Source organism: Hippocampus comes, unplaced genomic scaffold (genome assembly GCF_001891065.2).
Source record: "Hippocampus comes isolate QL1 unplaced genomic scaffold, H_comes_QL1_v1.1 scaffold36, whole genome shotgun sequence".
Classification (NCBI taxonomy): Eukaryota; Metazoa; Chordata; class Actinopteri; order Syngnathiformes; family Syngnathidae; genus Hippocampus; species Hippocampus comes.
The window spans coordinates 4,604,096-4,630,250 of record NW_017805695.1 but is presented as its reverse complement, the minus strand read 5'-3'; the positions used below and the strand labels follow the sequence as shown (position 1 = coordinate 4,630,250).

At 39.7% G+C, this 26,155-nt stretch overlaps 1 protein-coding gene across 2 annotated transcripts; it reads left to right on the top strand.

Moving 5' to 3' along the window:
• The first annotated feature begins 606 nt into the window (after positions 1-606).
• Positions 607-25,145, top strand: ide (insulin-degrading enzyme). Of its 2 annotated transcripts, XM_019882182.1 has the most exons (26): positions 607-962; positions 3,042-3,226; positions 3,551-3,758; positions 4,817-4,986; positions 5,993-6,115; positions 6,666-6,778; positions 6,879-7,041; positions 7,161-7,253; positions 7,354-7,445; positions 7,589-7,669; positions 7,827-7,930; positions 8,523-8,625; positions 8,741-8,863; positions 9,126-9,208; positions 9,891-10,035; positions 13,005-13,115; positions 13,227-13,347; positions 13,748-13,839; positions 14,987-15,098; positions 18,751-18,918; positions 19,435-19,707; positions 20,936-20,997; positions 22,896-22,968; positions 23,049-23,116; positions 23,993-24,084; positions 24,821-25,145. In XM_019882182.1, exons 1-26 carry the CDS (start codon positions 877-879, stop codon positions 24,921-24,923), a joined length of 3,147 nt encoding a protein of 1,048 aa, XP_019737741.1. In that variant the 5' UTR covers positions 607-876; the 3' UTR covers positions 24,924-25,145. The 2 variants fall into 2 exon arrangements, with proteins under 2 accessions (XP_019737741.1, XP_019737742.1); XM_019882183.1 differs by having other exon boundaries at positions 609-962; positions 23,993-24,893.
• Positions 25,146-26,155: the final 1,010 nt, after the last annotated feature.

The window sequence follows — 26,155 nt, the reverse complement described above, 5'->3', positions numbered from 1 at the left end:
GTTTACTATCATAATCATTTTATGCATATGTTTCATTAAATCAGTTCAGAATTTTTCCGGAGACTACCTTGAGTATAGTTTGATTTGTGGAAAAACTAGACCTTGATTTGTGAGAGTAAAGAAATGTCTCCATCTAGTGGTTGCGAGTGTTGACGTCAGATGGTTGCGGATGTTGAGGATAAAGTAAAACAGAGGTTACTCTTTACTTATCAAGAAACTATCAGCAGATTAAAATAAACGTGTAATAATTTTATACTGTAGTTAGTCTTGTTGCAATGAACGGAAATGTTTCTTTTATTGATGTCTTTTTATTTTGACGCTGTAGTTTGGGGATACTGAGAAAATGTATAGTAAAATGTGCTAATTTTGCAGACTTCTGCAAGTCAAATATAAAAAGGAATGAAAGGAAACCAATATTTTTAATGTCATAAGAACGCAACTATTGTCAACGCTGCCTATTTAGACTAAGCAATTCGGTCAGTGTCGCAACATACTACGAAATTCATGACGACGTTATGTTAAAACAGCACGTTGTATATAAGAAGTACGTGACCATTTGTCTGCTGGCAGCTGTGAAAATGCCGGTGAACGCAGGACAAGACAAAGCTTTGAAACCAGACCTGTCCATTACACTCGACGTACAGGCTTTGTAATCGATATACGCGTCAGTAACAACAATGTATTGGTTCATAATATTTTGCGCGTGTTAGGAACAAATTTTAATGACCTTTCAAGTTAGACCTAATTGTTACAAAAGTAAATGTTGGGAGATTTAACATATATCACAAGTTTTCGCTGACATCTGAGATCGACTGCTTCTGACTGAATTAAGATGGTGGTGTGAGAGGAAAGGTTTGTTGTTCATGGGTGCAAAGTATGTTTAAGTGCATCAAACGAACGGCGCAGTGCACGATCTATTTACAAGCAGCTGGAAGCGGTCCCCATCTCAGCAAAGAAATTACGTAAGTGTTGACTGGTGACTTATGCAGTTCGAAGACGTAAGTGTGTTGTCAACGCATCGAGTCAAGCTAGCTAGTCCTTGCTACTGAACTAATGGAAGGCACCGGTCGGGGCCGTTAAGCCGGGTGGTTGACCTCGGCGACCCATCTTAAGCATTGCAATGTTGCTTATTAAATTGTCTGTCATGTATCAAGTTTGGTGTAAAGACTCTAAAGCATCAGTACGTTTTATATATATATTTTTTATCACAGAACTGTATAATACAATGCGATTGCTGCTTAGTCACGATTGTTTCACGCGTGATGGCCCAACATTCATTGTCGGTGAGTCATTTACTCACTCACTCCACAGTGGATGGCTCCCAACATCCCAACATTACAGTTCTCTGTCATGAAAAGTGCTTAAATTGTGAAATATAAGTATTAATTGAAGGCGTATGCTGTTGTAGTGTCCATAGTTAGAATGATCCTCACCTCTGGAATAAACTCCCGAATACCTCAGGTCTACTGAAACTGTCATTTAAATCAGGGCTGGAAAAAATATTGTTAACTGTAGAATTCTCATGAATCGAACCTTTATTGTCCTGTTTTAATCCTCATTTGCACGTTATTTTTTAATCAATACTAATGCTTCATTTGAATCATTTTAATGTAATTTTAGATGATTTTCTGATAATTCCCCCCCCCCCAATGTTTTGATATTTTGTTTGTCTTTATGTAATGCTTTTAATGTTTTATGTAATGCTTTTGGAATTATTTTCTTCATGAAATGTGCAGTACAAATAACTTGTCTTGCATACCCATAGAGTTACTAACTTTGCAGTTATCTGGCCAGGTATGTACTGTTTGGGTTATTTTCCAGGGGCCTAACATTTTCTCTCACGGTACAAATGGAATCCCTTCACAGTAAATTTAAGTGCAAAAAAATTATAATTGCAGTAATTGTGAATGTCCAGGTATGTACTGTTTGGGTTATTTTCCAGGGGCCTAACATTTTCTCTCACGGTACAAATGGAATCCCTTCACAGTAAATTTAAGTGCAAAAAATTATAATTGCAGTAATTGTGAATGGGTTGTATAACCCCTAAGTAAAACTAAACTCATTAAAAAAACAACAACTAACTAAGATAATGTCATCAAGAGAACAGTTTTAGAAGGCACTGTTTTAGAAGAAGCTAGGCTGTTGTAACATGGAGAATGTGGCTTGGCATTGTCTTGCTTAAATAAGCACGAATGTCTCTAGAAAAAAAAAATGCTTGGATGGCAGCATATGGTGCTCCAACACCTGTAATATGCTTTTCAGCATTAATGCTTCCTTTACAGATGTGCAAGTTACCCATGCCATGAGCACTAACACACCCTCATACCATCACATATGGTGTTTTTTTTAACTTTATGCTGGTAATGGTCTGGCACAGAGGACATGACATCCATGATTTCCAAAATCATGTTGAAATGTGGACTCGTCAGATCACGGCACAGTTTTCCACTTTCCCTCAGTCCTTCTCAGATGAGCTAAGGCCCAGAGAACCCGGCAGCGTTGCTGGGTGTTGTTGATATATGGCTTTCACTTTGCATGGTAGAGTTTTAACTTGCATTTGTAGATGTAGTGACAAACTTTGTTCAGTGACAATGGTTTTCTCAAGTGTTCCTACATGGCAATAATGCCAGTTTTTAATGCAGTGCTGCCTGAGGGATCGAAGGTCACAGGCATGATGGTTTTCGGCCTTGCCGCTTAAGTGCAGAGATTTCCCCAGGTTCTCTGAATCTTTTGAATGTATTATGGACCACAGAAGATGAAATCTATTAATGGGTGAATATTTGCCAAAGTACACTACAACACAATACAACGCAATACATCCAAAAAGGATAGTTCATCAGTTTAAACATTGAATATCTTGTCTTTGTCTTGTCTTCAGTTAAGTATAGATGGAAAATGATTTGCAAATCATTGTAGTCTGCTCATATTATATTACAGACAAAGATGTATTTTACACAACATCCCAACTTCATTGGAATTTGGCTTTGTATATGTATGAATGTATGTGCTCATCCTGTATATTGTCATTGTTTCTATTCTAGGCTGGTGCCATCTTCTCCACTCAGAATGACTGACCCAGCTCTGAAAAGTGTGGTCACAGACATAGTTCGTTCTCCTGAGGACAAGCGAGTTTACAGGGGCCTGGAGTTTAACAATGGATTGAGGGCCATGCTCATCAGTGACCCAACAACAGACAAATCCTCCGCTGCTTTGGATGTCCACATCGGTAAGAAATGAAGTATATTGATGTGCGATATAACCGCCAGGTTTATTGCTCATTCCACAATAAAGGCGCTTCAGTAGGCGTTAATCTTTCGTCAGTTTTTATTTTTAGATATGCATACTTCTGTTAGGTTTTGAAATGGAAAAAGCTTAGTCACAAAATCTATATTTTGTATGTAAGTGTGCTGTGGTGTAGCATATTAGTGGTGTGCATCATAAAGACGTGCCTACAGAACCAACTAATTCCATGTACAGTATATTCAAATTGAAAGTGTATCCACGGCTTGTTTGACTGTATCTCAGGGATCATTTTACCTTCAAATTTCAGGTTCGTTATCCGACCCGGTGAACATCGCAGGCCTGGCGCACTTTTGTGAACACATGCTGTTCCTGGGGACAAAGAAGTACCCAAAAGAGAATGAGTACAGCCAGTTTTTGAGTGAGCATGCTGGCAGCTCCAATGCCTTCACCAGTGGAGAGCACACTAACTACTACTTTGATGTGTCTCATGAGCACTTACAAGGAGCTTTGGATAGGTAATCGACTATTTATTTGATTATATTTCCATCCATGCATCCATTCATCCATTTTCTCCTGCTTATCTGAGGTCGGATAAATATTTGATTATGTTTCATCTTTCAAAAACTATTTAGTCTCCATAAAGAATCCCTTGCAAATGTCACCTCTAGCTTTTGTCTGTTTGTCATCTTCCGTGAACCAGGAACCAGCCAAATTATTAACAAACAATAACAAACATGGTGCCTCATTGTTTGTTATTGTTGTATTTTGTTCATTTTTGTCATAGTATTGTTTTAATACAGATTGCTCCGATAGCATAATTCATATGAACTTGGATCATGCAATCTCAATGCAGTATTTTGAAAATTAATCGGTGAAGCGCAAAAATGAATCGTTAGTCAATATTTTCTCTATTCATTTGTTCTTTTTTGTCTTTATTTTGCCACTTTGAATCCAAGATCCCAGACCATCTTTTTTAAGAGTCACAATTTTGTAAGCACAGATGGAGCTCCCACCCCCACTGGAAACCAATCATTTTACTCTTAGAGTGAAGGTGACACTCCTCACTGTACAGGGGACTGTTGTCATATCTATCATGTATCAGCCATGGTGAAAAAGCACTCGCTCAACAGAGTGGATTACCCTCTTTATAAATGAATGTTATTCTAGCTGGCGTCTGTTTGTGGAATCGTCTAATTGTTGTCCACTGCTGGTGAGATGCGTGGCCCATCTGGTGCCCTGAGAAAATAATAGTGTAGGCTAAAGTTAATAATGAAATATTAATGATGTCAACCACATGTTGTTGTCGATTTACAATTAACATTAAAAGAGAATATTTGCTTTTCATTTCCTTAAATTTTCTCTGCACTTTTTATGTAGAAGCAGAGTTGCTGTCAACCTTATTTCACAAAAACGATTTGGCTTATTATTAAAAAAAAAAAAAAAAAAATCTTCACTTCAGTGCTTTAAAATAGCATTCCCAACTATACGCTATTACTAACACATACTAGTATTATTGTTATTAAGTGTTTTCTGTATGGTGATCGCATCAATTGTCATACTGTAATCTGTATAGGTTTGCCCAGTTCTTTCTCTGCCCGCTGTTTGACGAGAGCTGTAAAGACCGCGAGGTGAACGCTGTGGACTCTGAGCATGACAAGAACCTGATGAATGATGCTTGGAGGCTCTTTCAGCTAGAGAAGGCCACTGGAAACCCAAATCACCCCTTCAGTAAATTTGGAACAGGTAGCCGCCCTTCTTGAATAGACTTCACACAAATGCACGTACCCAGTACTCTATTGTTGCTTTGAAGACCTTTGCCCATTTTAGCTGGTTGCAATTGAAAAATCAACAGCAATAAAGATTTTGAGAAGCACAGGGATATTTGAGCCTACAGTATGTCTTGGTCGAAAAAGGTTGAACATGGTTTGCATTTCATTGTATTCTCTTTTTATTTGTGTTTAACAAACCGTCCCAACTTCATTGGAATTGAGTTGGTAAGATAAGAAAGTTCAATCAGTAATATGGTACATACAACATACAGACCACAGGGAAGAAAGTTAATTACCCCCCCCCCCCCACCTTTGTGTTGTAGATAGGTTTGGTTCTTGCCTTTTTTCCTACAGCAGAGATTTGCACCAGTTGGACTGATTATTATCATTTCTGAAGCCAGTTTGCTAGTTACAATTTCATTATTGCTGATGGTGTAGTGGTCCACTTGCTTGATTTGTGACCAAGCAGCGTGGGATCGGTTCTGGCTTAGTGTGGATGTGAATGTATGTGTCCTGTGACCAGTTCAGGGTGCCGCCTGCCGTTCACTCAAAGTCAACTGGGATAGGCTCCCACACCCACCATGTGACTCTGTACAGCAGTGCAATCTAATACAATACATCTTCAATTATATAGTGTTTTCACACAGCTGCAGCTGTAACAAAGCGCTTAGCAGTGTTGAAAATGACATAACAGTTTCATTATGAAGATCAGATCCATAGTTTTTAGGTGTCCCAAAACAGCTTTGTGTAAGAAGATTTAACAATTTAACAATGGGGAAGTCCCCCTCACCCAAAAAAATATCTTCACAATAACAAGTTCTATACCAGCCCTACTAGTCAAAACACTGCATTCTAATTTATATTGTATGTTAAACCCCTGTAAAGACAAATTACTGTAAAGACACATTTTTAGTTCACCTCCTCTCATGTCAAGTGTGCTCAAGGAATAAATACAATATACCTGTACTCCTCTGTTCTAGGGAACAAGCTGACCCTTGAGACGAGACCATCTAATGACGGCATTGATGTCCGCCAGGAACTCCTTGAGTTTCACTCTACATATTACTCCTCTAATCTAATGGGCCTCTGTGTTTTAGGAAGAGGTAAGGCAACACGGAGGAAGACTTTTATTGATTTTTATTCTTTTTTTTTTTGTGTAAGAGACAAATGTGTTAAGTGATTTACAGCACAATCTCTATAGCAACTCATCTTACAGCGATTTTTTTTAATGATACCGAGCTATTAATCGACCTGCCTTCTTAAATTTCTGCCCGTATCTTTATTGCTTTTTAATTCCTAAAGTTTGAAGGTAGATAATAAATATTCATTGAATGTTTGAACAAATTACCGGTAAGTGAATTAAAGGCGTGCTCTGTCTTTAGTGTCAAAATAACGTCACCTCAATCAGCCTCTTGATGGAATGCAAACCAATGAACATCCTAAAATAAAGGCTCGAGCTACAAGTTCATGTTTCACAAGTTAAATGGCATTTTATGATAATTTAATTGAAAGAAAATACAGAGTATCACTTTGTTGATACTGTGTTGAGGGAGGATGATAAGTGGTTCGGTAAATGAATGATTGAAAGAATGTAGTCAAAACAGTTTTTTTTTTTCAACAAATTTAAGTGTGAAATCATGTTCTTACCCACAGAATCGCTAGATGAGCTGACTTCTATGGTGGTCAAGTTATTTGCAGAAGTAGAGAACAAGAATGTGCCGATCCCGGAATTTCCTGATCACCCCTTTCAAGATGAATATCTAAAAGTCAGCATCTGTTGTTTACCCATGCTGTTAATTTATGTCTATATTTATTGTTTTCAGATGAATTTAAAAAATTGATTTATTTTCCTGTTTATTGTGCCAGCAATTCTACAAAGTGGTGCCCATAAAAGACATAAGGAATCTGTACGTGACGTTCCCCATCCCAGACCTGCAGAAATACTATAAATCAAACCCAGGGCATTATCTGGGACATCTGATAGGTCATGAAGGACCTGGAAGTTTGTTATCCGAACTAAAAAGTAAAGGTAAGGAACATGAAATGTCCACATAGCGATACATCAAAAGTGAGTACACTGAAATGTCCACATAGCGATACATCAAAAGTGAGTAGGTACATAAGCAGTGATATTGTCATTCTGTTCAGGATGGGTGAATACACTTGTTGGAGGTCAAAAAGAAGGAGCCAGAGGATTCATGTTCTTCATCATCAATGTAGACTTGACAGAAGAAGGCCTTTGTAAGTAGTTCTTGATATTTGCTCATGGAGTGTTTTCCAGTGTGGTGTTTGTGGAATAATCTGAATTGTAAATAACCTCATCATGTGGATGTCCCAACAGTGCACGTGGAGGACATTATCTTTCACATGTTCCAGTATATCCAGAAACTGCGCACAGAGGGACCTCAGGAGTGGGTGTTTCAGGAGTGCAAAGTAACTACAGTATTATACACATTATTTAATAAATGCTGTTTTGAATTAAAAAAAACAAAACAAACTTAGTTTGTTTAATCTCACTGACACTGTGATTCTGAGCTATCAATGTTTATGGCTCCCAATTCTGTCTTTCTCTGCAGGATTTAAACAAGGTAGCCTTCCGGTTTAAAGACAAGGAGCGACCCCGTGGCTACACCTCCAAGGTGTCTGGTTTACTACATGTAGGTGTCCTCTCCTTGTGCAAAGGTTGATTTCATCGAGTAATGTTCCAGCTTGTTGTGGCTCACGTCCTGACTGTCACCAGCCCCCGATGCTGCTCTTAACTCCCAGGATGTGTGACACAAATGTGTTTATGTTAATATTTTGTGTGTTTTTCAGTTTTACCCACTTGAAGAGGTTCTAGCTGCAGAGTATCTTTTAGAAGACTTCAGGCCAGACTTAATTGAGATGGTGCTGGACAAGCTGAGACCAGAATATGTCCGGTTAGTGCAAGAAGAATAAAAAAAAAAAAAATCTACCTCCATTTTCTACAAATCGAAAATAACTCTTGTACGTTCACTGTCAATCATGGCCCTTAGAATTGTTACCATTTGTACATCCCAAGTGCCATTATAAGCATGCAACCCATTGTCTGTGCACAAAAATACCTCTTTATAGAGCGTAGAAACAATTGTGCCCCTGCGTGATTGTTGAAACTGTGGTTCAAAAGAACATTTTATTCCGCACCATGCCCAAAATTGTTGAGGCGTCAATCAGTTTATTCAGTCATTCCCAATTGAAGATTACAGTCAAAATAAACCAATTACACGTATTTAAAACAACAAAGCAATGTTGCCTTAAGACTGGTCCATTAGCTTAATGCCAACATCTACTGCAAATCGCTATTGACAAGCATGCTTAGTCATAGTTATTGCACCCTTTATGCAATAGCTATTTGAACACAAACAGCGGAGCAGCACATGTAGACAGATATAATGACAATACTCATGTCTATATTCTACCACTTTCCTGCTAATCTGGCTGCAACACTGAATTGCTTATCACGACAGTTCTGAAAGTATTCTCTCTTTCCAGGGTTGTTTTGGTTTCAAAATCATTTGACGGACGGACAGACAAGGCAGAAGAATGGTATGGTACACAGTACAAACAGGAGCCTATCTCTGAGGAGACCATCAAGGTGAATCACTGCAAATACAGTGCTGAGCAAATCACTGTGCAGGCAGTGGCATTATTCTTCTTGAGAGAAATTATTTTGATGTATGACATCAGGTTAAGTCGTGTATGTGTTTCAGAAATGGGCCGGTGCGGACCTCAACGGCAAGTTCAAGTTACCAATGAAAAATGAGTTCATTCCGACCAACTTTGAAATTTACCCTCTTGAGAAAGACTCTCCTGCCGTCCCTGTTTTAATCAAGGCAAGTGTGTTTGCTGCTGTTTTTGACATCAAAGCCACCTTTCATGACTTACTCAAGCAGTCTGATTTTAACTGCAGATTACATTAAAAAAAAAAATCCAATGAGTGATGATGTTTGCTAAAATAATGCTGACGGTCTGTTTTATTATTCATCAAAGTAAATTTTCACAATTTGTTTGAACTGAAACTGGATTTTCTGTTTTTCTGCATTTGTGATCACGGTTCATCAAAATGAAACACGTTTCTGTGCGGTCTTCTTTTAGGACACAGCAATGAGCAAGGTGTGGTTCAAGCAGGATGACAAATTCTTTCTTCCCAAAGCATGTTTGAACTTTGAGTTCTTCAGGTATGTAATAACTTAGTTGCTGATGGAAATGTCACAAATAGCAAAGTACCCAGTAAAATTACCGCTTCTTCTATGAGAATATGGAATAGTATATTTGGATTAGTTGGTCGTAATAGCATCAGAAAAACTGCTTTCATTCTTTTTTTTCTGTTTTCGTAACATAACTGAGAGAGAACGTTACCCATGTAAAATATCCCGGAACGTTGCATCATGGGAAGTTCAGAAGCAAAAGCACACAAGCGCTAATTTTGCGGCACATTCTTTTTTCTTCTTCTATGCAGTCTAATGTTAGAATGTCAGTTTTCATACATATGCTGACACGAGACAACAATATTTGTCCTATGGCAATAAATATTTAAAAAAGTATCAAAATAATTTCAAGGAAACATAAGCATTCAAAATGTAGCTCTCACATTGATGAGCAGGACTGTTCTTTCTCGATTTAAAAATTGATGACTTTAATATCAAATATATATTTTTTTATTTTATCATTAAAGTCTTGGATGGTTCATAGCATGCAACATTTTAATGTGGAATCAAATTGTCAGTGCTAAAATTAATAAGGTTGCAGTCTTCATAATCTTTTTTTTTTCCTGGCTTTAGTTTCTTTGGCCACCAAAGCAAAGCATTGTAATTTATAGTCAGTGCACTTTCTTTCTTTGACCTCTGCATTTTTCTACAGCCCGTTTGCATATGTGGACCCATTACATTGTAACATGGCTTATTTATACCTGGAGCTCCTAAAAGACTCCCTCAACGAGTATGCATATGCAGCCGAACTAGCTGGTTTGAACTATGACCTTCAGAATACCGTCTATGGGATGTATGTAAGTATTCAGATTCCCTCACTCTAAGGTTCGTGTTACATCCCAAACCTCCTACACTTCCCCCGACTGGGCTATAGTGGCTCAGCCAGGCCCCAATGGCATTAATTGTGAAAATTAACCTTCTTTTTCTATTACTCCCAAAAACTGCCATATGGTAGTTAAAGTACACAATTGATCTCCACAAACTAGACCTGGCTAGTGTCAGTATAGCTTTTGTTCTATGCACATCTGTTCATACTTCATCAATCCTTTTTTCCCCCCCCTTTTTAATCATTCACCTCCCCCAAAACATTAATTCCTATGAATCCTTTCCTTTGTGCCTCACAACATCAGGCACAGCATTGTTGTTGTTGTTGTACCTGTGCTGTGAATCTAACAAAGTAAGATGAGACTTCTCCAGATGTTTATGTGGGACACAAAGCCAGTAATGAGGCTGCATATACATACTCTTCCTGTCATTCTTTACGTCATGTCTCTCCTTCCCATCAACTGTCTTTTGTTTGTTGTTTTTCCCCCCCCCCCCCCCCCCGCCCCTCCCTTCTGTAGTCGCTATTTATATGCAGATCCACTGCACTGCAATATGACCTACCTGTTGCTCAGGTTACTGAAGGATGATTTAAGAGAGTATACATATGCAGCCCGCCTGGCAGGGCTGGTATATGGCCTAGCCTCTGGGATGAATGCCATCCTAGTGAGTAAGACGTCTGAGTCCTGCAGAGAAGTGGAGCAAGTGTTGTGGACTGTCCTTTTTGAGGCATTTCAAGTGTGAAAGTAAAATTGCTTGCTTGTCCCTGCTCACTTTGGTTTGTTGTAGTTGCTATGGTTTCTAAGATGGAGCGTTCTATAATGAGTGTTTGCTGGTCGTTGCATTACAGCATGTATTTTAAAAATGGGGCTTTCAGTCCCTCACAGCATTATAAGCAAACCTTTTTTGCAAATAAAACTGGATACACGAAGGCCTTTGTAAACGTATTCAAATAAATGAAAAAGTTTTGAACCTATAGTGGAATCAATTCCAGGTTGGAGGAATTAAACTCAAGCTAAAATCCAGTTGGAGGTTCAGGCTCTGGGTTCAGATTAAAGTACAAAAATTTAGATTCATGTCATGTCATTTTGAGGGGTTTTTTTTGTACTTAAGACAGGATACTTGCCCACATTGTATTACCGTGGTTTGTAGTACAGTGCAACCTCTGTGGTCGAACACAATCCTTTCTGGGATATTCCAATTTAGGTGTTAATAGTAGGGATGTAACGATAAAGGCTATATCGTGGAATTAAACTTGTAATGGTATCCTCGCCGTCACATTACAATATCAACTCATTCACTTCCAATGACGTTTTTAAACGCCTTTTCAGACTTGGTCCAGAATTGGCTGGTACTGGATGAGTTAAAAGTAGCACATCTCTCTCTGCCTTACTTTTCACCTGCTTCAGCCAAACACAGCATTGTGACCGACAAAGACCATGATATTTTGCGCCGCTGGGGCAATAGGAATACTGTACATGACAATAAAATCACTGGCTAGCCTATTTCTTTGTCACTGCTACTGTTATCTATAAAAACATAATTGTGCTTTTCCTAATATCCTGGGAAAAAAAATTGAGCAGTATTTTGAGTTTTTATCCAGAATTGTGAGCTTTTATTGTCAACCTCCCCACAATATTGTGATAATTAACTTATCATGAGGTTCATATATATCGTGACGTTTCGATCATTACATAAATAGAAATAATGTGTCAAAAATTTTAACTGTATGTACAGGCAACGTTTGACATCACAGAACACAATTTTTTACAGTCGTAAAGAATCTATTTTTTAACATCAATGGTCACACAATTGTAAAAGGTTAACCACCAATGTACTGTAAAACATTTTAAAATTAACATTGAAATAGTTTTGGTTTTCCTTTTTAGAATTCAAATCTGCTAAATTCACTTTGCTTACAAGTAACTGCGATTTGTTTTTCTTGTTTCGGCACATTCTCCACACCTAACAAGACAAAGAGCTCCTTAAAAATTTGAAATTTGCGGTTGGACAAATGCCAATAAAATGTTTTTAACCTGACTACAACAAACTTGTCCTATCTATCACTAACATTCTGCACTGGTTGGAGTAACCCGTTCCCGCTAATCAAGGGATGCCCAAATCCGGTCCTCAAGAGCCCCTATCCAGTCTGTTTTACGTTCCCCTCCTCCAACACACATTCAAATGATCAGGATCGTTATCAGGCTTCTGCAAAGTTTGCTGATGAACCTTTCATTTGAGTCGGGTCTATTGGATGAGGGAAACATGCAAAACAAGCACCGGATTTGGGCACCCCCGCGATAATCTGTGTTTGCTCGTATTGATCATTAACAACCTCTCAAAATGATGGTGGTCTCTCCTTGGGGACAGGATGTTGATGCATCTGTGAGCTGTGCCTAATAGATTGCAGTCAGCAGTATCAGGGTGGACATTTGTCAAGGTTAATGATATTAGAGATGACTTTTACCGCGTGTCTGTCATCCAAGTGACTTTGTGATGTGGGTAGAAATTGGTGTGATTGCTGAATCAGGAAGGGTCTTGAAGGATGTAGATGGCACTTTATCTTGTTTCAATCGCCCTTTTTTCTCTCCTTGCTTCTACCATTTTTAAATTGTGTATTTGCATGGAAAAAAACCCCAACCTGTTATTTGCAATGGATGTTCCGTTCTCCCTATACCGTAATTCAACTATGTTGAAAGTTATATATTTGACCATAACAAGATTAGGTATCCAAAAACAATCTGATAATGAGAGACTTATTTTCTCGTTCAACAGACTGTGTACATCAGCTGTTGAGAGGCCATTTTGTTCATCCCCTGTCTTGTCTCCAGACCCAATAGTCCCTCATAGGCCAAGAGATGACCATCATATTCCTAAATGAATAAATCCAATATTTGACACCCACATTGATCCTGTTAAACCATCTACTCTGTCACTGCGCCAGCTCTCTGTTAAAGGTTACAATGACAAGCAGGACATCCTTTTGAAGAAGATCATTGAGAAGATGGCCACGTTTGAGATCGATGAGAAGCGGTTCGACATCATCAAGGAAGCGGTAATCACTATTGTCATAAACACCATTGCTGTGTTCTAGCCACCCCGCTCTAGATTTTAAACCGCAGTGTTGGCTGTGCTCACATTTTTTTTTCTCCATTTCTTTCTGCAGTACATGAGGTCTCTGAATAATTTCAGAGCAGAACAACCGCACCAGCACGCCATGTACTACCTTCGTCTACTCATGACTGAGGTGGCCTGGACCAAAGATGAACTCAGAGATGCTCTAGAGGGTGAGATGATACTTTTTCAACATATTTAAAAAATATATATAACAAGAAAGAAACCAACTTAGAGTGACGTTTTCAAATTTCTGGAATGTGGAAATAGCTGACCTTTTACTCCTATAACCAAATGGAGTTCTCTGCTACAAATGTGGCTTCGAGGTGTACGCTTACTATCGTCTTTTTTTTAATACCTGAACCCCTTTTTTGTGGAATACTTGATGTGGCCCAGACACACTCAGATTCTATTTCCCACACCCCCCACGTAAATTGAGTTTGAGACCCCTCATATACATCTTCAAATGCATTAGTTGAGCTCAATTTTCTTTAACCGCTTGTTCTTTGGCCGAAAGTGAGTCATTTCATTGTGACGTTGCTCTTCGAATGATAGTTGTGATCTGTATTCCAGATGTAACTCTCCCGCGGCTCAAGGCTTTCATACCTCAGCTGTTGTCACGGTTACATATTGAAGCCCTTCTCCACGGTAACATCACCAAGGAGGTTTGTTTGTGTTTAACTCCTTAAAGAAAATGTATTCACTTTCTGGGGTTTACGTTCAAGTGGCAGTATTGTGGAAAATAATATTTTAGTGGAGGAAGTCCGAGAAATCCATCTAAGAATACCGTATTTTCTGCACTATAAGGCGCATCGGATTATAAGGCGCACTGTTGGCTTTTGAGAAAATTGATTTTAGGTGTGACTATAGCGCGGAAAATACGGTAATCTAATAAATTTCCCTGATAGACAACCTTCAAAAGCAAACGTGATATTCATATAAAATTCGTCAAAAGTAGAAATGTTAAAATGAACACAATTCATAGTGGTAATGTTATCTGCATTACTACAGCAGAACTGACTGACTACTGTATTTCTCAGTTTGGTTGTCAGTATTCAGCTTTCATCCAATTCAACACCACAATTTATAATGACAACAGTACTGTATGCGATTTATATGGCACTTTTCTGTCACACTGAAAGTGACCACAATGGATACTTTTTTCATGCACTCGCACATTCACACGCTGGTTGCCATAAGATATGCATGCAGCCAGGGGCAGGCTGACTGAAGCGTGGCTGCCATTGTGCGCCTACTGCCTCGCCGACCACAACAAAACATTTACGTCCACTCGTAGACCAGTGTGAGTGGCACTGGAGGGAAGGTGGGTGAAGTAATCATCTTGCCCCAAGGACACACCGACACATGGCTTGGACATAGAGAAATTGTAACAGCAGACCCTTCGCTCTATCTTGTGAGCCACAGCAGCCCGTATAATAATCCTAAGTAATGGGACACTTGTAAAGGTATGCTGTATTTTGGCCAGAGTATAAAATGTAAAGATCCAATAGCACATGGTGAAAATGTACATTAGATACCCTGAATATGAATATGGATGCATTCATCTTTTATTTAAACCAAATTAAAACCATTTCAAGTAGTGTGAGTGCATGTATATATATTCTGTAGATAGACACAACAACTTTCCTTATTCTGAACATTTTTTTAAATTTCTTTAAAAAATATAGAAAAACAGGCACCTATTTAAGGAACAGAATGAAATGTGGGCATAGTGTTTGCTGCTTGATGTTTTTCTGCTTTCCCATTAGATGCTTATTCATTTCTTCCTGTCCTCTTGGTCATGTTTTTTAGTCTGCACTTGGTATGATACAAATGGTAGAGGACACTCTTATTGAGCACGCACGCACAAAGCCTCTCCTACCCAGCCAACTGATCCGCTACAGAGAGGTGCAGGTTCCAGACGGTAGGTCTTGTACTCCTTCACACTCCGCTTAAGTACTCGTAATCAACACCCAGCCAGTCTCCACCGCAACCACACAGAAGGGGCCTCGCCCTTCTTGCATGCACATGTTGTCCTTACAATGGAAAAGGCTTCAATCAAATTGAATATTTCTAATTTCCACCTGAGGGAGACTTGTGGTCATCTAGTGCGAATTGATTTCATTCAGTCAAAACAAGTAAACACATTCCTCTTGGCAGGTACACACACACACACACACACACACACACATGCTTAGCAAGTCACCTGTGCTACCGCCTGATTATGTTATGCACATCGAGTGATTTGTAGACGAAAACCAGGGTCATGTGGGGCTACCAGCAAAAAACCTGTGTCTCACCGAGGGATGCAGAGAGGTTTACGGGCTTGGTTCCAGGTGGCAGGAGTACAAGATGTAAAAACACTGTTGCTCTGCCAAGCCACTTCCTGCCAATATAAAAAAATAAAAATGAAAAAAAGCTGACATACACTCACTGGCCTCAAGTTGGTGAAACTTGCACAATTTAATTAGATCAAAAACAAGTGATGCATAAAAAGCAACATATAGCCGACCCTTGCCGATTTTGCAAAAGCACCATTTGCGTTGCGTCCTCACCTGCTTGTGATTTTTTTTTTATGTAGTACAAAACTAAAACTCACGTATTTTAAGGTTTTGCAAAAAAATAAAATAAAATTTGCATCATTGTCGGAAATGCTTATAACATTTGCGGAACTGCTTTCATGGAAATAAAAATGCTCCTCAAGTCACATGCATGCTGGCATGTTATGTTGATCCTGCACAGCCTTTAAAAATACCCATGACTGCTTTCCGAGTGCCCGTTTTATTATGTTTTTCATTCATTGATGCATCGATACATCATATATTTTTCTAAATGCATACACCAAGAACAGCAAACAACTTAATGTCGGTTTGGCACACAGCGCACAGCTTCGAGGAGAATGAGGAACCTGATGTGTTCTTCGGCAGAAGCGATGACGAGGATGTTTGTGATTTGGTGGCGTCTGAAGCCACCTTAGTTGATAGCTCTCATGGTAGTGATTCCTTAATCGCAGTCCAGATATCTATTAACAATCTAAAAAAATGTTTACCAAACTAATTTGATTCCTTAGAATATGTATGTAGCCAAACAGCGTCGATAGTAGGGGTGTGCAAAAAAAAAAAATCGTGATTTTATATGCCAAGATTCAATACATCGGTGTCAAATGTATTATTTTTATTATTATTGTTATGTTTTGTTAAGCGCTTTGTTACAGCTGCCGCTGTTGTAAAAGCGCTATATAAATCAGCATGTATTGTATTGTATTGTATTATTAAAGTACAGAATCGATTCTCATGATTTTTTTTAAAAGGCAAAGGTGAAGATACCACCTTCTTCCAGCAGGTGGCAGTGCGGAGTCAATGTGTTGTGGGGAGTCATGGGGTTTAAGCATTCAGCCTAGTCACACTACGGCATGTGAGTAAGTCAGTGCCTGAGCCACGCAGCCGGCTCTTTCTAAAATAAGTGTCAGAAAGACTGACTGACTTTCATTTGGCTGCATTGATTAACATACATGATTCAACTTATCACAAGTATTGTGATTTGAATCGAATCTGGAGGTAAGCAAATCGTCTCATCCCTATTCACTAGTGTGCTTACTCCGTCAAATATAGGGTAGGTCAAAAATAAATAAATAAATAGATACTGAACAAACACTGTCGGACAAAATAATCATTGTGGTTTGTGGCCACCAGGACTTGTTACAACACAGCCAGTACATATACAATGCATACCAAAAAGGTGTAGGCGTTGGCTACTTTGCGGAGCTGGTAAGTAAGTGTGTGGACTTGTTTACAGCTGTTGAACCAAACTGGCAATAGCGAATTCTTTAACTCAGTGCTACCGTTGTTCATGCATTTCTTTTACATTTATGCCAGAAAAGGAGGCGTTGTACCACCGTCAAGCCCCTTCTAAACAATGGATATCTCCTTGTTGGAAAATTATAGACCCACCTCAAATGTTCCCTTCTTCACCAAGATTTTCAGGAAAGTGGTTGTTAATGCTGAGCCTTTTTGATGAATTTCAATTAGGTTTTCAATTTTTTCACAGTACTGAAACGGCTCTTAGGGGCCATATCAACCTAAGGCCTGGTCTATATGTAGCTGGGCTTAAAAAAAAAAAAAAAACTTCCCCATGTCCGTATAGAAAAATATTTCCATTCACGCTTCCTTGTTTGTTAAAAAAAAACAAAAAAAATACATCCACAACAAACTGCTGAAGCGCATTTTTCAAGTGCATTTACAAGCGTGTCCAGAAAAGCCCCTTCACCCAGTAGCCCGGATGGCAGGATGTCATCCTTGCAGGCAGACCAAGCACACCTCTCGGCGTAGAGTCTGCCACAAGGTGACACTGGAATTATAACTTTTAACATTTTTAAAATCAGAAAGCCGAGAAGTCGGCAAGAGAAAATAAGCTAAAAATAAAGAATAAATGAATAAATACTTGGCCTACATAAAATGAATAAAAATGAGCCACTGAGTCACTGAGTGGGAACCGATCCCACACTGCCCGCACACAAGTCTGACGTGTGTAGCACTACACCATCAGCGAATGACTGAAAATTAAGTAGCTAAATGAAAAAATAAGTGAACAAATACAATCTCTCTCTCTCTCGCTCTCTCTCTTCCCCCTCACCCCTTTCTCTCTCTCCCTCCCTCTTTCTCTGTCCCTCACTTTCTCTCTCTCTCTGTCGAGAGCGAAAGATAGCACTCTATCCAATCATGCCTCTATGTCAGAGTGGCCAAACCAAAGCCACTCTTTTTTAAAAGGCTCATGGCAGGCCCCCTGGAGTTCAGATTATGAGAGAGAAAATTCTCTGATCTGATGAGGCAAAAATTTAGTTTGTTGACGTCAATGACAGCCATCATGTTGGAGAAAACCAAGAACTGCTCATCACCTGACTAATCCACTCGGGAGGCCTACAATGTAGCATGGTGTGGGGATGTTTTTCAGTGGGAAAAATTGGGAAACTTGTCAAGATTGCGAGAAAGATGAATGCAGCAATGTACAGAGGTGTCCTGGAGGAAAACCTGCTTTGCTCAGACCGGGGGAGGGTTACCTTCCAACAGGACAACAACCCTCAGCAGACAGCCAAGATAATGGAGTGGCTTCAGGTCAACTCTTTGTATGTCCTTGAGTGGCACAGCCAGCACTCTTAAATCCGATCGAACGTCTCTGGAGAGATGAAAATAGCTGTGCTCCGATGCTCCCCGTCCAACCTGATGGGTGCTGAAAAAGCTATCATTACTGCTAAAAGTGCAGTATTGAGCAAAGGCTGTGAATACATATCTACAGTACATGTGATGATCTTTGGGGTTTTTTTTCCCAATACATTTGCAAACATTAAAAAGAATTTAAAAAAAAAAAATTCTTACTTTGTCATACGGGGGTGTTGTGTGTAGAATTTGAAGGGTTGAAATTTTTTCCAGGCTGTAACATAAAATGTCAAACGCTAGCTTTATATACTTGTCGGATGCACTGATAAGCAACACAGATACGATAAACTTGAAGAGCATATTGCTTCTTTTTGATAGTCCCACTGGTGCAAAAAAAAGTGAACATTGTCATGTTGCTGGCAGGTGGCTGGTATGTTTATCAGCAGAGGAATGAAGTGCACAACAACTGCGGCATCGAGATCTACTACCAGACTGACATGCAGACCACCCATGAGAACATGCTGCTGGAGCTATTCTGTCAGATAATCTCTGAGCCGTGCTTCAACACGCTGAGAACTAAAGAGCAGCTGGGTGAGACGCCATGCATTCATTGAATGGCCTCTACGCATTTGAGTGTGTGCATGCGGGTGTGCGTGCATGTATATTTAATATGTACAAAGTACATTCCAGTGAAGTTTGTGTTAAACATAAATAAAAAAAAAATGAATACAATAGTTTGCAATCATGTTCAATCTATATTTAATTGAATACCGGTACAGTACAAAGACAAAATGTTTAATGTTCAAACCGCTGGCCAAGAACTGATTTTCATTTAAATATTTACTGTAATTATGACTTGACTATTGTAAGCATAGGTTTGTGGTTAACTGATGCATGCCACCTTGCGTAAAAATTCAGGTTATGTCGTAGTCATAGGAATGGAAGGAAATTGAGGACCCTTCATATTTACAATCAAAGACCTCAGCCTCCCACCTCGACTACCTGGTGGGAAAATACAAGCCAGATCAGGGTTGAAAATGGCCTTGATTGGTGATAACACTGTGTTACGCTGAGCCCTGACCCAATTTCTCCTTTGCGCCCTTAAAGGCTACATTGTGTTCAGCGGGCCAAGGCGGGCCAACGGGGTCCAAGGCCTTCGCTTCATCATCCAGTCAGAAAAGGCGCCTCACTACCTGGAGAGCCGCATCGAGGCCTTCCTTTGCACCATGGAGAGATCAGTGGAGGAGATGAGCGAGGAAGCCTTCCAGAAACACATCCAGGCCTTGGCCATCCGTCGCCTGGACAAGCCCAAAAAGCTGTCTGCCGAGTGTGCCAAGTACTGGGCGGAGATCATTTCCCAACAGTATAATTTTGATCGAGGTGAGCTGCTGCAAAAGGCCTCCTCACCTCACAGCTACATCTGACTCCGATTTGAGTAGTCAAATTAGAATGATCATCTCTGATATTGTTGCTCGTATGACGTATTAGAGTTTGTGTTGCACTAATCAATCAGTCGCGATCGGCACCCATTTCCTTATTATTGGGGCACCTGCAATCAGCCAACCCCTTAAATGAAACCGATCTTCTCCACCGATCTCATCTTCCCTTGCAGAGGTTTGACAAAGTCAGCCACTCTCCTTTTATGCGATGATTAATTGTTTTTTTTATTTTTATTTGCGAGCACTACTTCATGTGCAGTTACAACAACCTATTTGTGTTGTTTCACAGGTAGTCTTACAATGTGTTACAATAAGACAAGTAGGCACTGGCTGATAACCAGATTGACGAATTACCATGGTTTTAAAAAGCCACTGTTTCAATAAGTGCTAATACTGTCTCTCACCGGTAATGTGCTCTTGTCGTCTTTTTGAGGGGACCTTTAAACAGCGCACAATATGATGAGCTGCTTGCCGAGTTGAGTAAAAGAGCGGCGTCTTTGAAGTTACTGTAATTGCCTCATTAACTTTTTTTTTCTTCCTCAACACATAGCTATGCATAGAGGGGTGGGTGGATGGAGCGAGTAGGCAGGAGGCTCGAGGTTGCTTCATGTACCAAATATTGTATATTTTTGTTTAAAAATAAAATGGATTGTGTTCATTTGAGGGGGGTGGGGGGGGTCAGTTTTAGTTTACCCACATATTTAAAAAAAAAAAAAAAAATTAGAGCTGTAATTTTAAGATTGAGGTTATGGAATGGCCCAGTCTTGGTCCAAACCTAGATCTGGTCAAATATATGTGGGGTGATCAAAAGAGGGCCGTGAACAGGAAACGCCCTCGCAATCTCACATTTTTGGGGTGTTTTTGCAAAGATGAGTGTTCAAATAGTTGCCACATCAAGATGTGCAACAATGATAGACTCTTAGCCCTAAGACTGCGTGCTGTGATAAAAGCCAAAGGAGCTGCAATAAAGTGCAGCATTATCTTGAGAGTGTGCATATTTATGCACCCACATTATTTCTCGTAGGTCAAATTAAATGTATTTATTTTGGTATCTCTTTAATCACAAAATAATCTGGTAACTGAATCTTGACCGAGTGTAAAACAGAATGATTGCAGGACCGCCAAGATTGTGCCTGAATGAACACTCTCATATTTGTGTTGTGCCGTAGACAATATTGAGGTTGCCCACCTGAAGACGTTAACTAAAGATGACATCACGCAATTCTACCGTGTAAGTAGATCTTACTTATAAATTCTATCCATTCTGTCCTGTGGCTGCTGCGATATGGTGGAGCTGTATGCTTGTTCATGCTGGGAACAGTTTCACTGTGGAAGCCGCGACATTGATGATACCCTCCCTCTGTTATCATTTGTGTTGAGATGAATATTTTTTGCACTCTGGACGGAACGCGGTTTGAAATGACGCAGAGAGGAAAAAAAAGAGTACATGGCAACAAGAACAACAAAGCTAACAGCATATTAATAGTATAGGCTACTGTATGACAAGATGACACAGGAGGATTTTATATACTGTTGCTTGCTAAAGTTTTTGGCCCTCCTTGAACTGTTTAACCTATTGCCACATTTCAGGCTTCAAACATAAATAAAAATTAAAATTGTGTGTGTGTGTGTGTGTGTGTGTGTGTGTGTGTGCGTGTGTGTGTGTGTGTGTGTGTGTGAAGAATTGTAGCAAAAAGTGGTTTAACAAAGTATATACATGCACTTCATTCCCACTTGGTGTTGATTCTTCACAAAAAAAAAAATATATGTATATATATATATATATATATATATATATATATATATATTTTTTTTTTTTTTTTAATTTGTTTGACGGCTGAAATGTGTGAAAAGGTTCAAAAGTTCAAAGTGGCCGAAATACTTTCGCAAGCCACCGTTAAGTCTTGCATCCATTGAGTGTGTTTTTGCAGATTTTCTGCTACAATTTTGCAGGATATCAGAATAGCCTCTCCAGACTGCTGTTTGAATGTGACTTCCTCTGACGATCAACCCTATTGAGAAGAGAACCTTTGAAGCATCCTTAAGCAAAAGTTCAATGAGGGTAGGAGTCAGTCGCGTAAGATCTACGAAGGTGGGGCAGGGGCAGTTCACACCCAAACAGCAGGTTCTGACATCCTGGAAATGGAGTTCAATGGGTGCAAGAATTGCAAAGCTGCTATCAAATACGAGGTCGTATGTTGAAATGTAACTTGGCCTGTTCAGATGTTTTCGATTGAAATAGCGTTTCCTTTCATCAAATACAAGCCCCTAATGCTTTAAATTCACCAAATTACAATTTTTAGTTCTCTACAACCTCTACAAAAAGCGTCTTTTTTTAACTACTGTTGTCATTGCAGGGTTTGTTTCAAAACATGACAATTATTCTCTAATAGTTGATGACTTAAATTTTGCTGTGTACCATTTGCATGGTCTATTCAGACAATTTTTGAAAAACATAATTTGCATCATGGGGCGCGATGTAGTGTGGACAGGACAGACTTGTCGTGTACGAGGAAAGCGACTTGACCTCAGTGCTGCATTTCCTGAGAGTGGAAAACCATTTCACATGATTTTGACTTATTCCACATGCCACAAATTTACTTCAGAAATTGGTCAACGCCAAACTTAACGATGGTGAAAACATTCAAATCATCTTGAGTTTGACACTTTAAACCTGGTATTGTAATGCCATAAAATGTGATATTCTGGGCAGATACTAAATCATGGGGTCAACAGCACTATTTGTGACTCACAATACAGTAAGACATTTACACACATCATTCATTAAGCAGTAGTATATTGTATGTACATGTCAGTCTAACAATTGGGAAAGTAAAATAAAAAGGAAAACTGAGTATAAAATTGTCACCCAAAAAATGGACAAGATCAGAGCGTCTTTTTTTAATCACATTTTAAGCGGAAAAAATGCAAATCAATTTGCCCCCTTGAATATATCTGATGCATTTTTTGTTTGCTTTTAGTGACAGTTCTTTTCTGTGGCTTTACTATAGATGAAGCCAATAAAATCCTTCAGTCCAGGGGACATACAGTATTTTTCACAAATTACGCAACTAAATCCCCATAGATCAGAATCAGCCTTAACTTGATCCTTTGTATCCCCCCCAAAAGGAGCGCCTGACCCTGCACGCTCCCAAAAGACACAAGATGTCAGTTCACGTGCTGTCCAGAGAGATGGACACCTGTAAGTATCTGCTGTCTCGTGACCAATTGGAAGGACACTACACAGCACGGTCTGGGCTCACCTTGCCGTGTGTCTCCTAGGTCCCCTTGTTGGAGAATTTCCAGCTCAGAATGATGTCAACTTGGCCCCGGCACCCTCTTTGCCCCAGGTGAACACTATTTACACCAATGCATGAATGAGTGAGTGCATGCGAAGCTTCTTCATCGTATTATGCTCATTTACTCCCACCAGGTCCAACATAGAGTACACAGTCTAACAAAGTCCACTTGTGAAAGATGTATAAACAATTGGCTTCAGGTTTTTCTCTGTACTTTTGTAGAATTGCCCATTTGCCGGTATCCTTTATGATCAGAATGAATAATGTCAATGAATGAATGAATGACGTGTGAATGCTTTTAAATTTAGGATACAAACGATGCTCTCTTCCCACAAATATACTATAAGGTCATCCAAAGCATTTTGAAAATCATCTATTCCAAAATCTTGGTCTTGCGCTGTACATTCTTTTCGCAATTTTAGAAAGCTACTTTTTTATTTAATTTGAATTGAAATGTCCAATTTTCTTTTGTTTGCTTTTAACTGTTTTACTCTTAATTATGTGAAGCCCAATGAGTTTACCTTGTGAATGAAATGAGGCAAACTTGTCCAGAGCTCCAGAGTCCCCCTAAAATTTTTGACAGTGCAACTACAATTTTCATCCACTCACGCCAGTGCAACTAGATTTTTTTTTAATACTATTTTTGAATATTTAAATTTGCCGACCAAACTTCTGCTCCGTATTTCAGCCAATTTATCAATAACATAGTGAAATATTTAATTTGCAAGTCGGTTTTAGAGTGTGTGCTCCTCACTGTGCCGCAAAGATTTCAGGTTAGGGGCCTTTGTGGTTAACGATAATGGGCTTTCAGGTAAACTTTAGGGATGAAGCTAAAATGCACTCTTAACACCTTCTCCAATCTTTTGATTACACATCGGGTGACAACAGTAGATCTTTAAAGATGGAACTGTTGATGTGTTTCCGCAGCCGTCGGTGGTCCGGGACATGACAGAGTTCAAGAGGAGCTTGCCTCTTTTCCCTCTGGTCAGGCCTCACGTCAACTTCATGGCAGCCAAACTGTGAGCGAGCGTGGCCGCGCGCACGCGCTGGGCCCATGCCACAGCGGAATGTCGGAAAGACTCGGATCTGACTGAAACTTGCATGTGTGTGTTTAGTGGAGTACATATGAATGTGTGAGCAAGCAGGCTGGATCCACTAGAAGGAGATGCTTGGAAACTAATGCGTGTAATAGAGATACAGGTCACCATAGTTGTGATTCACGGTAGAGCCTCGTGTTCAAGTTGAACAGGAGATGCAACACTTCAATAATGATGTCACAGTCCTGTATAAGCTTTTTGTAGAGGAGCTAGACATCACCCGACAAAGAACTTTTTACTCGTCGTCATGTTCACAGCGATGGTTTTATTCCTCGCAGTTTTCTTTTTAACCTGTTAAAATATTGGGACCCTTTTGAGGTATTTTTAATCAGCTTACCATGAAGAACCTCACCCGTAGAACGTTATTTATTTCTTTTCTTTTTTTTTTCCAACTTAAAATACTTTTTAAAAGATATCTCAGGGGTACTCACGTGCTGATTTTTTTTAAACCTTTCGTTTTTGTTTTATTGGTCTGTCATCTACATTAATATTTTATTCATTTAAATAAAAATGTGATCAAATCCTACTTGTCATCATATGGGTTTGTTGACTAAAGAATTAAGTGTGTAGTGGAGGTTAACTCATCTCACCGATGGTCCACGAGTGACAAGTTCAATTCCAGCTGTGTTCACTATGGCTCATGCTCTCCCCTCTGTAGAATGAAGGAACAAGTGAGAGCATGGTTCCGCCACATTCAGCAGAGAAATCAGAGAGAGCATCCTTTCCAGCTGCATCACTTTGTGGGGCGGGAGCTGCACTGACTACAAAAGAAAAGCCCTGCAGCTCATTGTGTTCACAGCTGGAAAAAAATCATTTGACACATTCAACACCCGCCTCATCCGAAGAGCGACCACAATTGCGGGCGATGCGAGGCACCCTGCGCATAATCTGTTCATTCCCTTGCCTTCTTTTTGCTCGATCCTCTGTATGTTTCGCCCATATTGGCGTTTGACAATAAAAGAAAGCATTTCTTCATTTTGAAATCTTGGCTGTTGAGTTCCCCTATTGATGGCTCTCGCGGGTGTGTACCTGAGGCTTCGTCACATGAAACAATGGAATTTTAATCTATACAATGCAGTTGAGCAACAACCACACCCATGTGCGCACACATGCACACACACACCCTTACACACAGATAAATCAATCAATTGCAGCGACAGTTGTGAATGTGATTGGGACTTTTACACAGACTCACAGACATACCCATGACCCTAAATGTACAGTGTTGTCAGTGAAACGAAACAAAACAAAAACCTGATTGCAAACAGTGAGGAATAACTAGACACGGTAAACGGCTAAAGATAAGAGTGTTGGAATTTCCAGGATTTTGAGGTGCGCCCTGTATCTTACAGGAATATGTCTGCACCTGCACTGAGCATATCTCCACATATCAGAACCAAAACAAGGTGACAGACACATCCATCCATCCATCCATTTTCCGATCCGCTTTATCCTCACAAGGGTTGCGGGGAGTGCTGGAGCCTATCCCAGCCGTCTTCGAGCAGTAGGCGGGGGACACCCTGAACCGGTTGCCAGCCAATTGCAGGGTGACACAAACAAAGCCCTAAATATGATCGTATGATGACACATTATCAGAGCTGGAATCAAGTCGCACATGCAACTTTCAAGCAAGTTACTTAGTCTATGTCCTGCTGGTGAATTCCGTACTTTTCCCCCAATTGTGACGTGTCTGAATTATTTTCGCGTCAATATGAACCAACAGTAGAATTCTGATTTTTTATTTTTATTTTTTGTCATATCCAACCCAGACCTCTTTCGTACGTGCATATAAATCTGATTTGTATGTCTGCTGCAGTCACGCTCATCCGACCTATAGGTCATCAAGTCTACAAAAATTACCATTGTTTGATGGTGGATGATTACTTGAGTAGAACACAGTCAGTGGCCAAAAGAAGATGTCATGAAATGATCTGGTGAACAAAATGACATCCTCGCAACTGCCATAAGCGCGTCAGGACACAAGGGGCCGTGC

Excerpts from the sequence above, each read along its gene's own strand:
- ide (XM_019882182.1), top strand. The coding sequence starts at position 877 with ATGTTTAAGTGCATCAAACGAACGGCGCAGTGCACGATCTATTTACAA. Across the intron at positions 3,759-4,816 it reads TTACAAGGAGCTTTGGATAG|GTTTGCCCAGTTCTTTCTCT; the intron begins GTAATCGACTAT and ends TAATCTGTATAG. Across the intron at positions 9,209-9,890 it reads TTGAACTTTGAGTTCTTCAG|CCCGTTTGCATATGTGGACC; the intron begins GTATGTAATAAC and ends ATTTTTCTACAG.